At 41.7% G+C, this 15,069-nt stretch overlaps 1 protein-coding gene across 2 annotated transcripts in view; it reads left to right on the forward strand.

Moving 5' to 3' along the window:
- Positions 1-866: 866 nt before the first annotated feature.
- The window catches only part of cltcl1 (clathrin, heavy chain-like 1), a 36,740-nt gene continuing 22,537 nt past the window's right edge, over positions 867-15,069 (forward strand). For both annotated transcript variants that reach the window (XM_050050793.1, XM_050050794.1), the window contains exons 1-3: positions 867-1,289; positions 10,412-10,619; positions 13,559-13,827. In XM_050050793.1, the coding sequence (XP_049906750.1) occupies positions 1,248-1,289; positions 10,412-10,619; positions 13,559-13,827 (519 nt within the window). In that variant the 5' untranslated portion in view covers positions 867-1,247. The remainder of the gene's footprint in view (positions 1,290-10,411; positions 10,620-13,558; positions 13,828-15,069) is intronic.

Here is a 15,069-nt window from a genome sequence, read left to right on the forward strand (position 1 = left end):
TGAGGCAAATTGTGATTTGTGATATTGGGCTTTATAAATAAAATTGATTGATTGATTGATTGATGGTTGTGAATTGTTAAAATTGTGGTTACTGTAATTAGTGTTAGTGTAATTTGAAGGATTTGCTGGCACAAGAATTTCCCTTTGGCATGATTAAAGTTCTATTGATTTAAATTGAACTGAATGCTGTAATAATCTGGTCCCCAACATAAATGTGTTCAATACTCTGAATAAAATATGAGGCAAACAGAAGAATATTTACTCAATAACATGAAATTTCTTTAGGGATTAGCATAGTCAAATAAACAACATGGGCATATCAGATTATCTGAATGACCCAAAGTTAAAGGTATTTTAAAAACCCAAGAGATTTTGGGGCTTTTGAGGAAACATTTGGGGCTGGAGCCCCTAAAGCCACCCACAAGCTCCGCCTCTGCATCATGTGCATGTAACATTGTGTAAGGACAGAAAGCTTGGTTTAAGAGAAAATTAAGTGCGATGCATGACTGAAATTATGTTTTACTCTGAGAGAGCAATTTTTATTAACTTGTGCACAACCTGCTGCTCAGCAGGCATGATGGAAAAGATGAGAGAAGATGAGAAAAGTCACAAGATGCAGTTTCAGCTCCTTGGGAAACACTTTGAAACGTCAGCAGTCCTCTCCGGTACAGAGCTATGCGTCATCCCCACAACAACACACTTTTTGGAAAGATGAATGTGTGTGTGAATTTGAAGAAACCATGCAAAGGTGGGGCGCTCGTCACGCGCCCTGATTTCGAAGTTGGTGGGAAGGAAGGGGGAAGGGGCTGCGGCGGAGGGGTACAAACTGCACATCCGACCGCTTGTATTGACAGCTCTGAGAAGAAAAAAGGATCTACAGCACAGGAAGCTCATCATAAGTCATCACTTACAGTAACTGAGCTTGGATTTTTAGGACAGCCCCGTATCTTCACAAAGCTCATGGAGGAACTGGTTTACGCACCAGTAGTAGTTGAAGTGGACTAGTTTTCTTAGCGGAGGTGCGGAGTTTTTGATTCAGGACTGGTGTAGGGGGGCTACTGAATGGGAGCAGTCACTGGATTCGTGTGATACCAACGCAAGCCACCCAGACTACCTACTACTGCCCATCATATTTGACTTTTGGGGGCGTTTAGGGCACAATCAGAGCAAGATCACCTCTATTCCTCCTACTGTCCCCTTCCCCTTTCCTTCCTCTCGGATTCTTCAGAAAGAGAAATCCTCCAGAAATGGCTCAGATACTGCCGATACGATTTCAGGAACATCTGCAGGTAAGCAGACGCAGAAAAAGCCCTAAAATTAACATCAGCTCTTTTCTTTTTGCGCAGCTCCTCGCCCATGTAGGTCCGCGCACAAACGGCACATGTCGCATTTAAATGGAATCTGAAATAGGGCTGCAGGGTGGTGCTCGATATAGCTACAGGCCTAGTTTTCTCCTGCCGGGCAGATGATGACTTGTAAAAATTGACCAGTCAGATCGTATACAGATCCAATGCGGACCGGTGTGAGTGTGTGTGTGTGTGAGTGTGTGTGGATACGCCGCAGTTTTTCTCCCAAGTGGAAAAACGCCGCTGTCAGTTTCAATCCCTGTCTTTGCAGTGCCTTGACACTTCATGTTGCAGACACCGAGCTCAGCTGTTGGTGGTAACATTGTAACTGAGACCTGAATGGCACTTCTTGCACTCAGGCTTTGTGGCTACCATGTTGTTGTCATGTCCTGCAGCAACCTATTCCTACTTTGTAACCTTCAACAACAACAACACCGGTCAGTGCGTCTCTGCAAATGTTCTCTGACTAAAATCACTGTAACAGATTGATAATGAAATGATAATATGAGGTGTTATAAGACAGTGTCTTTTCAGCTGATGTAAAGCATTTATTTTGCACTCACTTACTTACAGCAGTTCAATAAGTTCAGAGAACTGCAACACTAAGCTGTAACACAGCCAGTAAAACACACAATTTGAGCAATATCTTGATATTGCAATAACCCCAAACCCCATATGAAATCTAGTTTCATATTACAGCATCAATGTAATATTGATTTGATGTGCCTCACTGCTCTACTTGTTGGTAGTTTCATGCCAGAGGAGCATCTGTGCAGCTTCAAAAATGATCAGCATCAACATGACAGAGTAGCAAAGGCCCTGCTGGTTGGCAGGCTCTGGGTGGAAGCAAAAAAAACCCCAAAATGCCCCTTTTGCAATCTGTGACGAAAAACAAACAGCCAGTTATTTGGTCGCCTTTAGAGGAACTATTTCTACTATGGTCCCCCCCTATTTTTATCTCTGGTTCGGTCTTTGATAATCATTGTCCCATAGCAGCCCCAGTGCTTGGTGTCTTGCAGCCAAAAGAGAAAGTTTGTGACGCACCCCTCCACTTCCCCTCCTCTGTAGCCTGTTGTTATGGTAACAGCAGGCAGTGAAATGGCCTTTCACTAGAAAAAAAGCACCCCCACCCCCCCCTCTCTCTCTCTGCTCCCTTCCTCTGGCCAGTAGCCCCACTTTCGTCAGCCAAGGATCCTTTATCCTCCAAAAAACTGTGCTGGCCAAGAGAGCTTGCAGGCGACCAGGCTCCTCTCCTCACTGACAGGCCTGATACACTGTTGCTCGCTGATGGAAGGCAGTGCAGTACCTGGCAATGTCTGGGTTATTAGTTCAAATTGCTTTTAGCAGCACATACCTTTCCCTTAAACTGTACATCTCCTAAGAAACACTCGCCTTGAGACAGTGATAAGCAGCAGACTGCTTTACGTTCCACCTCTACCGTGAAATCCCAGCTCTGCCCCAGTCATATCCCTCTGTGAATCTAGGTGGCTCCAGCAGAGTGAAAAATGCTTGGAATTTGCAAACCCAGGACTTTGGGCCTCAAGTTGTTTAGCTTTTTTTCTTGGCCTGGTATTTACAGCTCCGTGTCTGCTGTCTGGGCTCGGGGTTCAGGGGTGTAACACGGGCCTAGATTCATGATGAGGTACCAGCCTGTTGAACTGCATGAGAAAAAGAGCAAAAGCTCAAAATATCCTGATTATTCCACTCGAAACAGTTCTTTAACACGTCTCTGGTATTCATGCAGACGTGGAGGATGAAGCCTGAATCTTAGAGCCATTGTTTTAGCAGTGAGAGATTCAGCAGTATTCATTTTCTCACTCCACAGCTATGTCATTAACGCTAAGCTGTGTGGAAAAGTCTCTCCATAATTACTCTTTGTCTTCCTTGCTTGTTGACTTCACAATGATTTATGATCCAAGGTCCAGGCTGTGTATGAGTGTGTCAAAGTGTGCCATTAATTGACCAAATGGACCGGTGCCCTAGTTGGATGTGTGGCGCCAAATGTAGGCTACATCACTGTGGCCTCCTGACTGTAGTTGTGCGGATTGTGTTGGTGGCAAGACGAAGGAAGACAGGGACAGAGACTGGTGTGTTGAATTATGAAAGTGCTAAAGTGAGAGTCATTTGCAGCTTATGCGGCCCTGCTGCTGGCTGTCAGTGCAGCGGCCTACGTATTGTAGCAGCTTGTGTAAGTGCAAAAATGTCCTGCAGCTCTAAAGCGCCTGAACATTGTCCTGTCGAGTCGAGTTAGGAGAGTCCAACCTGCTGCTCTGCGGCTGTTTACAGCATCCTGGTGTGCTGCCGTTATCTGTACTAATAAAATGATGCCACCACGTCAACGGATGTGATGGGCAGATGAGGTAAGCAGGCAGGCCCCTATTTAAGTCCGGCAAATCGCATCAGGATAGGAAGCAGGATGACAGAACAGTCTAACAGAACACATCTGTGACCGCAGCAGTGGCTGGTAGGGATGAGCGTCTGTGTTCAGTCACTAAAACTGAATCATGAATGCATTGAAAGAGCAGTCATTCACACATACAATAAGCACATTGTGTCTTTCTGTAATGCTAAATGAGTCACATACTGTGAAACCTGCAATAACGGATTTAAAGACGCAACTAACGGCTAATTTTCATCAACAATTGATGTGCAGATTATTTTCTAGATATACTGATGAACTGGTTTGTCTGTAAAATGGCAAAAAAAAAATACTGAAACATGTCCAGTTTAATTTCCTGCAACCCAATGTAACATCTTTAAATTAAGATGTTAATTAAGTAAAGCATCAAATCCTTATATCCAAGAATCTGAGACTGTTGGGCAATTTTTCTTGAATTCTCAAATTATTTTCTATTCTTGATGGGCAGACTTATTCTTCACACAGTATTGGTTCTTTTCAGTTGATTCATGCAGATGTATCAAACCTTTTGAACCTCACAAGTTCTTATACTTCTTGCAAAATATGGTGTGAGTTTCCCTGTAACACTACGTTAGAGTACATGCACATTTGACAGCTAGCGCTGATTACAAATCCACAAAACAAAAACAAAGACAACACAGATTCTTTGTAGCCTCCATGTTGTTTCCACATTGAAACTTAAACTTATGAACACACTGAAGTCAGAAGAACGACCAGCCGAGGAGCACATGAATGCACGATTGGTCTTGGCTGGTGGGGGTCTAGACTTGAGTCTGATTTTGCCCACTTGCTTCCTGAGTGGTCGAATGGAAATAATCAGGGATTCATGAGCACTCGTACATTTGACAAGCTGACCTTGTACATATCGGACACTTAAAAAGAATCGTTCAGAAAGATTAGTTAGTTCATTATCACCTATTGCTATTTTCTATTGCTCGTCTAATAGATTAATCGACCACTTGTTTCAGATCTAAACAATTTTTTTGGCCACTTAGGGAGAACGTGTAAACACAGCACTGACATTTTATCACCTTTAAGTTTAAAAGAAACATGTTAGCTACATTAGCATTCATTTGGACTCAAGTTTCTCTCTCCACTGATGAACACAAGTCCAGTGTTCTCAGTCACTTTTTGCTCTGGTTTGGTCTCCACTAACTCCTTAGGAAAATATCTGGCTGTTTTAACAGATAAATGCTCCATTATGTTCACCAGCTAATTGCTAACTGTGTCTGTCAGCTGTTTATTCTCCTATACAGGCTACGTTTACAGGATTATATTAGCTTTTCCTGCTCGTTGTAGCTGAAAACGACTCTGATGAGAACGGTGAGAGTGAACCAAAAAACAGTGAAGTTTTGGGCCAGAAAACCAAAACAATGAACTGTAAGATGCAATAAAACTTTGTAGAGCTGAGGGGAACTGCAGAGTGATTACTTCATTACTATGAGCGACCCCTTTCACATTCACATATTAATTTGATCCACTGTCAGCAGAGAAAATTGATAATAGCAGCTTTAAGATTTTGATTATCACATATTCCTCCTACTGTAAAGGCTACCTCTAACCACTGCCTGTGTATGGAAGTGTGAAGGAGCAATACTTCCACGTCTTTCTGCTGCATGCCTCAGTTTTAATTGTGCTTGTGTAATCTCCTCATGAACCCAAAACCCTCAGCTGCTGATGCGACGTGTCAGTGCCTCAGCAATGCGTCCACCCAGTCTATGACTCACCAAATACCGTCAACGCTGTATCATCAGTGAAGTTCTGCTGCCTTTTGTTATTGTGATATTTTTGTGTTTGTTAATCTCAGCTGTTGAGGGAAGAGGCCTTACAGGCGTGTGTGTGTGAACCGAAGATGCATTACTCGAGGTAGTTTATGGGATCACTGGAGACAGTAGGTTGTAGTTGAAGTGCGATTTTTGTCTGGAATGTTCTACTAAGGAGTTCAGGGGGGGTTTCTTCCGGTGAGTCAGTTGCCCCACCCTGAGCTGAAGATTGCCAAAGGCCTGCGTTACTGGAAGTGCATTGCACAGACATAGCTCCCATCCCTCCGTCTTCATAACTAATAAAAGCTACATTTATCACTCTGGCTTTTCTCCTTCACACTAGTTCTCGCCCAACACCCACCCTCCCTTCGTTTTAGCACGATGCTAAGCTGTATCTTGAGCTCCTCCTTTCACTCCCATCCTTATCTTCTCCCCCACTATCTTTATTGTGGTTTCCCTCCCCTCCCCGTGTCCTTCCAGACATAGTTTTGGCAGTCTTGAGGAAATGCAGCATATGGCTCCAATCCTCCCTCAGGTCTTCTCTGTGGCCCTTTTAAGAAGCCTTTATCTTCCACCCAGAAACCAATTGTATATTGAGTTGTTAATAGGGTTGTTTTCTGTTATTCATATGCATCTCACTATGGCTCATGTATGCAAAAACCTATAAAAAACAACCAAAACATGCAGGGCTGCAACTAACTATCATCCTCATTATTGATTAATCTGACAATTGTTTTCTTGATTCATTCAGAGTATCTGTTTTCACCCAATTAAGAACAATAACACAGCAATTGTTCAAGGCTACAAGGCTTTTTTTATGGATGCCACTGTGTGCAGTGATTGGCTAGGACTTGTCACATTGACGCGTCAAGATCGGAAGCGGTTAGTATTAGAACAAAAAAGGTCATGGTTAGAGTTAATACTAGCCAAACTTGGATATTCTCTGAGATTAACAGTCCACAGAAGGATCAAGACGTGGTGGATGAATGGGTCAAAAGCACAGGACTTCTTCACAGATGATTGGAGTTTGAGTCCTGTGTGAGTCAGTGTTGGGTTATTTTTGACTTGTTTGACTTATTATTTTCAGTTTTTAGGATGCATTAAGCTGCTGAATGCACACTGTGTACATAAACTCTAACAGGATAACTTAATTGACCTGTTTGTGTTAACTTTATATTTCTACATTGCTAGGACACCCAGGAATATATACACCCGGGTGCAAAAAGCATTGTTGGCTATGACACCTGGGTGCTAATAGCATCTGCCTTCATCATTTAGTCTATGAAAAGTCATCACAGTTTCCCAGAGCACAAGGTAAAGCCTTCAAGTAGTTTGTTTTGTTCAAAATCCAAACATAGGCAATTAAAATTTCTGATAAAACTTAGAGAAAAGCAGCGATTTTAGAAGCTTTAAGCAGAAAGTGTTTGGTGTTTCTGCTTGGAAAAAACACTCAAGCGATTCATCAATTATTAAAATAATCTCTTAATTGTTTTAGTTTTCTGCCAGTCAACTAATCGTCTTAGCTTTAAATTGATGTTCGAAGAGTTGTGTTCCACAAGAATTGTGTTAAGCCCGCTCATGCATTTTGGACAGCAGACGTTCACAGAAAAAGAAAATGATAAGATCACGCAACGGGTGTAGCGATACATTGATCTCGATTGATGTATAATGCACCTAATTTAGGTGAGTATTGTTGTCAGGGTCCTTAGTTTCAGCTCTCCTCCTTACAGAGGGGAAGGGGTTATACAGTTTGATCTCCTGTGGTGTTCTGTGGTGCTCTATGGCCGGTTAAAAAGCTCCGTAGAGCTATGAGAAACTGTAGAGCAGGGTGATAATTCTCTGTGGGTTTCTCACTAAAAACTCCTTTCACGCTACACATAGTGATTAATATAATATACTCCACAGATAAGTGCAGCTTTAAATTATCTACCTAGGGTAGTTGAAAATCTAAAAATGCTGCCTCTTGGATATAAATACTTTAAGATCTTCTTTTGCTGGAAAACAGCTCCTCTCTTGTGACCCCTCCATCCACCCCCGACTGATGATATCCTTCCTGTTTTGTAGATGACATGATTTAAATGGCTCAGCAGTCATGATTTGTTGTCCTGCTCCACCAGCCAACTGAGAGATAGTACAGTCCTTGTGATGAGCGTAAGGATTCCTTTCCGCTTGCCTCAGACTGCATAATGCAGTCAGTTCAGTCATCAGAGGGAGAGAGCGTGTTTTGGTCTGTCCTCCCAGTTCACAGTTAGTTTGACAATGTGCACAATAATTCCTCTGTGCAGCAGCCGTTAACCTGGGTGGAGTATTACATGTTTGTTAGTTCTGCTAAAGTTTGACACAGCAGAAACTGACATCAGCTCGGTCTTTGTGTGTTGTTGCATATCGGGACTTCATCTCATTAGGAAAGTAAATACGCTGAATAATGAATTGGATTTGCTGATGGTGCTTTATTAAAAAGAATCAAATTTATTCTCGGTTTCAGTGGATCACTATTCGAGATTTTCTTTAATGTCGGGTTTAGGCTGAATAATCTAATGGTAATTAAACTTCTGCGCAGCTGGCTGCACACATAGACGATTAAGTGCAATGTCAGGGTTTAATCACAGGCTTTGCTGAGGAAAAGTAACACTACTTTTTCAGTATGTAATTGAGATGTGATGATGGCTACTGGCAGTGCGTAGAGATGGCTGTGCAGATAAAAAAACATCAGTCATCACACATGGTTCTCAAAATACTTCTGTAAATTCAGGAGATAATTAGCAGCTATAACAGGAGTGTAAAATAAAGCTCTGTTGAGTTAACATCCTGTTGTCCGCTGTGTGCCCACGCTTGTTCCCTGGCTCCACGTACCACCAGACCTCCTGTCTGGAAAACAACCTTTAAGAGTATCCCTGGAAAATTGGAGCAGACCTGCTGCTATTTTAATCGAAACACCGTTTAAGTCCACTGCTTGCTGCTTTTTTCCCCCTGTAAGGCAAATGTCAGCTGATGTCATATATGTTTTCCCACTGCATTTTTCTGTTGGTGTGATGGAGACGTGACTCCTTCAGAGGCCTTAAAGGCGGTGAAGTTGGAATATTCTACTTCTAGCTGAGTTTTACTTTTAGTCCAAATGTAGAAAACTATTGGCACACTACAATGGAGACGTCTTCAATGCTTTTAATAATTTAAAGGGACAGTTCACCACAAAATCCTTCCTCTTACCTCTAGTGATATTTATAAAGATTGTTTAGGTGTGAGTTGCTGAGTTGGAGATATCAGTCAGAGAGATGTTTGCCCTCTATTGAATATACACATGTATATGAAACTCAACAGCACATTTCTCTTTTCAGAAATCATGACCCAGTTAGACAACATAATCCACAGTCCTTATTTTGAGCAGTTTGATGTAGGAAGTAATTTTTTTAAGCTTAAACAAACTACGTCCACCAACTGTGTCAGCGTGCAGAAGGAAGTGTGCATCTACCCATGGACGAGAAGCTTGTGTTCGTGACAGCGCAAGATGTAAACTTTAGCCCGTTTTACATTTCCTGCTCAAGGTGGGAATGTTGCACTGTTACGCTTCTTCGCTGCTCTGTATATAAGGTATGAGTGTGGAATGTGGGGACGGAGTTGTCTCGCCTCTGAGCTGCGGTAGTAACAGCACCAAAATGATGTCAGACAGCAGGATGAGATCCTTGGCCGCACGGGTGTGACGCTTTGATGACATGTTATGTGTACGACCCACTGCAGGAGATTTAAAAAGTAGCTAGTAGCAGCTTGTGGCTAACTCAAAGAACAAGAACAGCAACTGATCATGTCCTCAAATTCGGAAAACAATGGGGTCCAGGAGCTCCTTACCCTCCAAGCAGAGGACGAGATCAGCCGCCATATAGCTGATAGTAAATGATTGTTATTGCAATGTTATGCCATTATTGTTGTTTAGAAAGCACTGCTTACTCGTGTGTTATATGTCACACTAGAGGCCAATGCTGCTGTGTTGCATGTCACGCCAGTCATGCGTCTTTTGATTCTGCAGTGCTGGGATGCAGTCTGTAATCACACAAGGGAGTGGCATGATGCCATGGTCGTTTGGTTCTGTGTAAAAATGCAAAGGCGACATAGAGAAGGGACTTTGTAGAGCCCCAATGGGGGGTGTCCTCCTGAGCTGAGCTGTAATGTGAGTTAGCTAAGTGGTTCTATATGAGCTAACACTAGATGCATGCTTCCTTCTGTGCGGTGATGGGGTTAGTGGATGTAGAAAGTAAATGGTACAGACATAAAAATGCTAACAACAAGATCTGTGGATCTGTGGATCTCAAGTCCTGGAAAGAGACATTGCTTTTAAGTTTTTTCAAATATATATTTTTTTGGGCTTGGAGCATCACAAGCCGAGTGTCATCTAGTTCCATTATATTGGAGAGAAGGCAGACATCTCTACAGCCGATATCGCCAACATTCGACAACTCACACCAAAACAATCTAGACTGATAAATAGCACCACCCGTGAGAGGACAAAGATGTATTTTTTCTTTTGGGGTGAACTGTCCCTTTAACATGTTTTGGTCTGACAACTATTAAGACTAGCCGTTCAATAATAGGTTGTCTTTTCTAATGATTATTAGGTAACGCTCTCCATATTTATAATTTAATGTAGTATAATGTAGTTGTAAAGAAGGATATTTAAATACTATTTATTAATGTTTTCTCATTTAAGAAGTTATGATTGTTAACAAACGCATGAATAAACTCCCCAAAATGTGTATTTATCTGCGTACAAGTACATCATAGTGTGTTATAAACAGTTTATTAAGCTTATATTGCTTTTAAAGCAAAACAGTGATTTGGTTAAATAACCAAATTATAGTAAAGATTCTCATTGTTACTGTTTTTATTTCCAGTTGCAGAACATGGGCGTGAACCCAGCCAACATTGGGTTCAGCTATCTGACCATGGAGTCAGACAAGTTCATCTGCATCAGAGAGAAGGTGGGCGAGCAGAATCAGGTGGTGATAGTGGACATGTCTGACCCCACCAACCCGATCAGGAGACCGATCTCTGCCGACAGTGCCATCATGAACCCCGCCAGCAAGGTCATCGCCCTGAAAGGTACGAGTATGTGTGGGGAGACATTCAGGCGGCCACTCCACTGGCTGTTAGATGAGAAATGCTGTGGAAAAACAGTTTGCTGGTATTATTAGTGGCTGTATACCAAGCGCCGAGGTTATTTTTGTTGTTGAAATTCCCAGGATGAAGTCTGCATGGCGTTCGCACTGTTTATTTGTCTCTAGTTCTAACAGATTTAGCTGTGTACTAGTATTGCTGTGGGAATGCCACGGTCATGCAATGACTAATGCTCCATCAATGCTGTAAATATGTAGAGTGCACTCAGTTCTATTGCCTGAATATACTAAATTGGTTGTGCAAATTGATTTCCTGCCACTGAATCTTGCCCTTAGGGCACAAACACAAACGCTGATCAGGATGATTTGCCTATAATGCTTCTCTCTCTCCCCCTCCTCTCCCCTCCCTCCTTCCCTCTGAGGATTATATGCCCCTGTTTGCCCTTTCCCCCTCGTCTATCTTTGTCTTCTTGTTCTTACCTGATTGACACTTTTGCTTTTTCTCCCTCGCTTTCTGTCCTTTCTCAGACGGTGAGTTGCTTTCTGTCTGTCTACCCGCTCTGCACTCTGTTGTGATGATACAGTAGCCATGTCTCTCTCATAAAAGCTTCCCACATCCCCCTCTCAAGTATGCAGAGCTATTTTGACCACTAATCAATCAAACACACACAAGTGTTTAGAAATGACTCCTACTGACGGTATATTGCCTCAGTATCAGCCGTGCTCCGACCTAACCTGTCGGCACATATTCTACTTTTATGAGACGCACACATGTGTTAGCATGACGTGCTGTATGCTGGTAGTGTGTATGTGGTATGCATCATCAGATTTGACTCATTGAAAAGAGTCAAGGCACCGTGTGTGAGCGTTTGCCGGCAGCCATATCAGATCTTTCCATGCTGCATATCAGGGATGCCATTAATGTATCATCATTGCTGTGTGTACTGACGACGGTTTGTACAACAGTCACCTGAATCATGCATTACCTCACCTGTTTGTTTCTATGTAACTTTATGGGTAAATTTAGGTCATTACTGTTTATATGTAGGACTAACTAAAAATGTTCTGAAGCACAAAAATGCCAAAATGTCTATGTCTGTCACTATGGCCTTTGTAAATTTGCTGTTTGAGGTCAATTGCATGCAGGAAGTGTCGGCCAGGTTACTGTGCACAGATTGGTGCTTTCTTAGCCTATAAAACAACCATAACCACAAAAACAGGAACAGGAATACTCTGTCCTCTTGTGGTATCTGGCTATGCAGATAGTTTTTTGACTCAGGTTTTGAGATAATTGTGTCTGAGATTTATCCCACTGAAGGTGGATGGCATTTTGTTTGTGGGGCTAACAGCACTGAATAGCAGTGACTTTTAATAACATTCAACACCTACACCTCTTTACAAAAACTACGTCTCTGTCACTCATAATAATTAATGGAACAAATCTCCGTTTTCTTGTGTCGAAATTAAAATGGTCTTGTTTAGTTTCAGTGTAGTGCCAAAATAGTTACACTCAAACATATTCACATGGAGGTCTGCAGATTATTCAGAATAGCAGTGACTTTGCCTCATCATTTTTTTCTATATACTTTGTCTGTGCTGTAAGCTCCTCAAAGAAAATTCCTTTCAATGGTATTGTATTGATGTGTCAGCAGAAATTTCCGAGACAAATGTCACAAAACCTGCACAGATAAAACCAAACCTCTAAATATGGCTAGATACTACAAGATATAGGTAAGTAAATATGTTATTAAATAGTTAGGGTGACCTGGACGTTGCTCTGCTCTTTGTATTTCCTTACTGTGTGCAGTTGTAAGCTGTCGTCTAAAATCAAAATATATGGGTGGCTAATGGTAATGTAGTTTGGGAAAAGGGGCAGATACAGTAGCAGACACAACAAAATAGCCTCTTATCTAAACCATCCACAAAATAATTTACATATCAGTTGAAATGTTCATTAATAGTTTCTTGTTTCCAGTCGTTGTTATAAATTGTTTTTGATAAATGGAGGCAAAATAGGTTGAATGCAGCTTTCCTTTGTTAGAAAGAAAATAGCCTAGTATGAATTCTTAAAGGTCTAGTGTGTAAGAGTTAGGAGGATATATGGTAGAAATGGAAAATAGTATAATAAGCATGTTTTCTTTAGTGTATAATCACCTTAAAATAAGGATCACTGTGGGGTTTTTTTACCCTAGAATGAGCCAGTTTATATCCATATACAGAGCGGGTCCTCTTCCATGGAGCTTGTGATGTTGTTTCTGTTTCTAACATTTGCTCTAGAGAGTGCAAGTAGGGTTGCAGCAATAAACCGTCGGTTTCAAGGTACACTGTGATATAAAAGTTGACGATTATCATACTGTGCACATCTGTTTATCTACGATAAAACGACGATTAAATGCAGCTTTTCAGTTTCAGTTATAGTAATTAAACGTTTGTTCAACCAACAATAACCCTTCCATTTTCATTCCTATAAGGATCGTTCTGACTGATAATATTATAAATTCTGTAATACGGTGATATTTTCTGAGACTGTTATTGTTCCGGAAAAATCTCATACCGTTGCAACCCTAAGGGCTAATTGCTTTTTACATCAGCCACCATAGTTGTGCTACACATTTAGCACAGATGAAGTTTCACTTGATTGGAATCAGCAACCTCAGCCGTACCTTGTTAGATATTTAAGCACATACAAGAAAATTATTTTAGCATAAGATGTGATATAGAATTTAAGTAATTGATATAGAAAGGTTTATTGTGTAGCCAGTTGTAAATAAGATAGAATTAATATGTTATCCTTGAAGTGAATGTGTAAAATGATCATGATTTTGATTAGAAGTTACATCACCCAGCTCCACTTTGAGTCTGCTGAGTCTCACCCTCTGGGCTCACCTTCTCACCTCCTCTCCCTGTTTCCTTACCTCCCTTCAGCTGCCAAGACGCTGCAGATCTTCAACATTGAGATGAAGAGTAAGGTGAAGGCTCACACTATGACAGAAGAGGTCATGTTCTGGAAATGGATATCGGTAAACACTGTCGCGTTGGTGACGGATACGGCCGTCTATCACTGGAGCATGGAGGGGGATTCCCAACCCACCAAAGTATTCGATCGGCACGCCAGTCTGGCGGGATGTCAGATCATTAACTATAGAACTGATGAACAACAGAAGTGGCTGCTGCTGATAGGGATTTCTGCACAGGTATGTAAACACATACGGACATGTTTACTCATGCTTCATGGAGTACAACTGCACATGACAGAACAATATCTTTGACAAGAATTAGCATGATTTATCACTCTCTGATTCCTTATCCACAGCTGCATAGGACAAAAAGTCTAGCACTAAGTCTGCATTCAGAAACAGAGCTTTAAAAATAACTTTCCAGAGAGGATGAATGCATAAAATGCCAGCTGTGCATTTTGATGTGGATGACCATCTAAGTTTGTCTGTGAAAACTCACCGTGGGTTGTTTGACAATGGTAACAAAAAATGTGTAAAACAAAACAACTTCAGTGACACACACAGTAGTAGAAGTGATGATGGAGAGCAGGAAGGGACAGAACGGATGTTTTGCATATAATTAAAACAATATTTATGGCATGACAGAATCGAGAATGATTTTATTGGCCGCAGACTGAAGGAGGAGGAAGAAGAAGAGACTCAGCTGCTCTCCTATTGTTTTGGAGTTTCACTGTGGGTGCAGTTTTCTTGCAGAGAGTCAGATGAGTAGACTGATACCACTCTCATGTGTGTATGGTAAATATGAAGCTGGATCCAGAAGGTGGGAGCTTAGCTTAGCATAAAGAACGGAAATGGAGAGAAACAGCTTGCTTGGCTCTGTTCAAGGGTATGAAAATAGACCTACCAGCACCTCTTAAGTTCAGTAATTAACAGTTTGTCTAATTTGTTTACTCTGCACAAAAACATCAGTGCAAAAACGACAAGTGGGGGTTTTACAGAAGGTTATGTGAGGGACTTTCTTTAATTGTCACCATGAGTTTGTTGGCAACCAACAGAGATTCCAGATAATAGGACAGAGATAACTATCTCTGTCCTATTATCCTCTTATATAAGAAATATATACATATACACATATTGTATGTTACATATTATTGTGAAGTTAAAGGAGCTGTATGCGACATGCAGAGTATGTATATGATCCAGAGTCAGGGGTGGCATTGTCTGCACACGCATCTCAACACTGATGTGGCTGAGCTAGTGGCTAGCGGTTAATGGTGCTGAATCAATTCGGCGGGAACTGCCGAATAAGAGCAGTGCCAAGCCACGGCAGTTAGCTAGCCAGTGCGATACACACGCAGGAAGTCACATGCAAGCACAGCCAGACCGTCTACCACAACAAAGAACAGAGACATTTTGGTTACAACACACACAGAGGTAACGTGACTTTAGTCTCTGCCCAGGACGCCATTACTCCACTAT

This window comes from Epinephelus moara, chromosome 8 (assembly GCF_006386435.1).
Source record: "Epinephelus moara isolate mb chromosome 8, YSFRI_EMoa_1.0, whole genome shotgun sequence".
NCBI lineage: Eukaryota > Metazoa > Chordata > Actinopteri > Perciformes > Serranidae > Epinephelus > Epinephelus moara.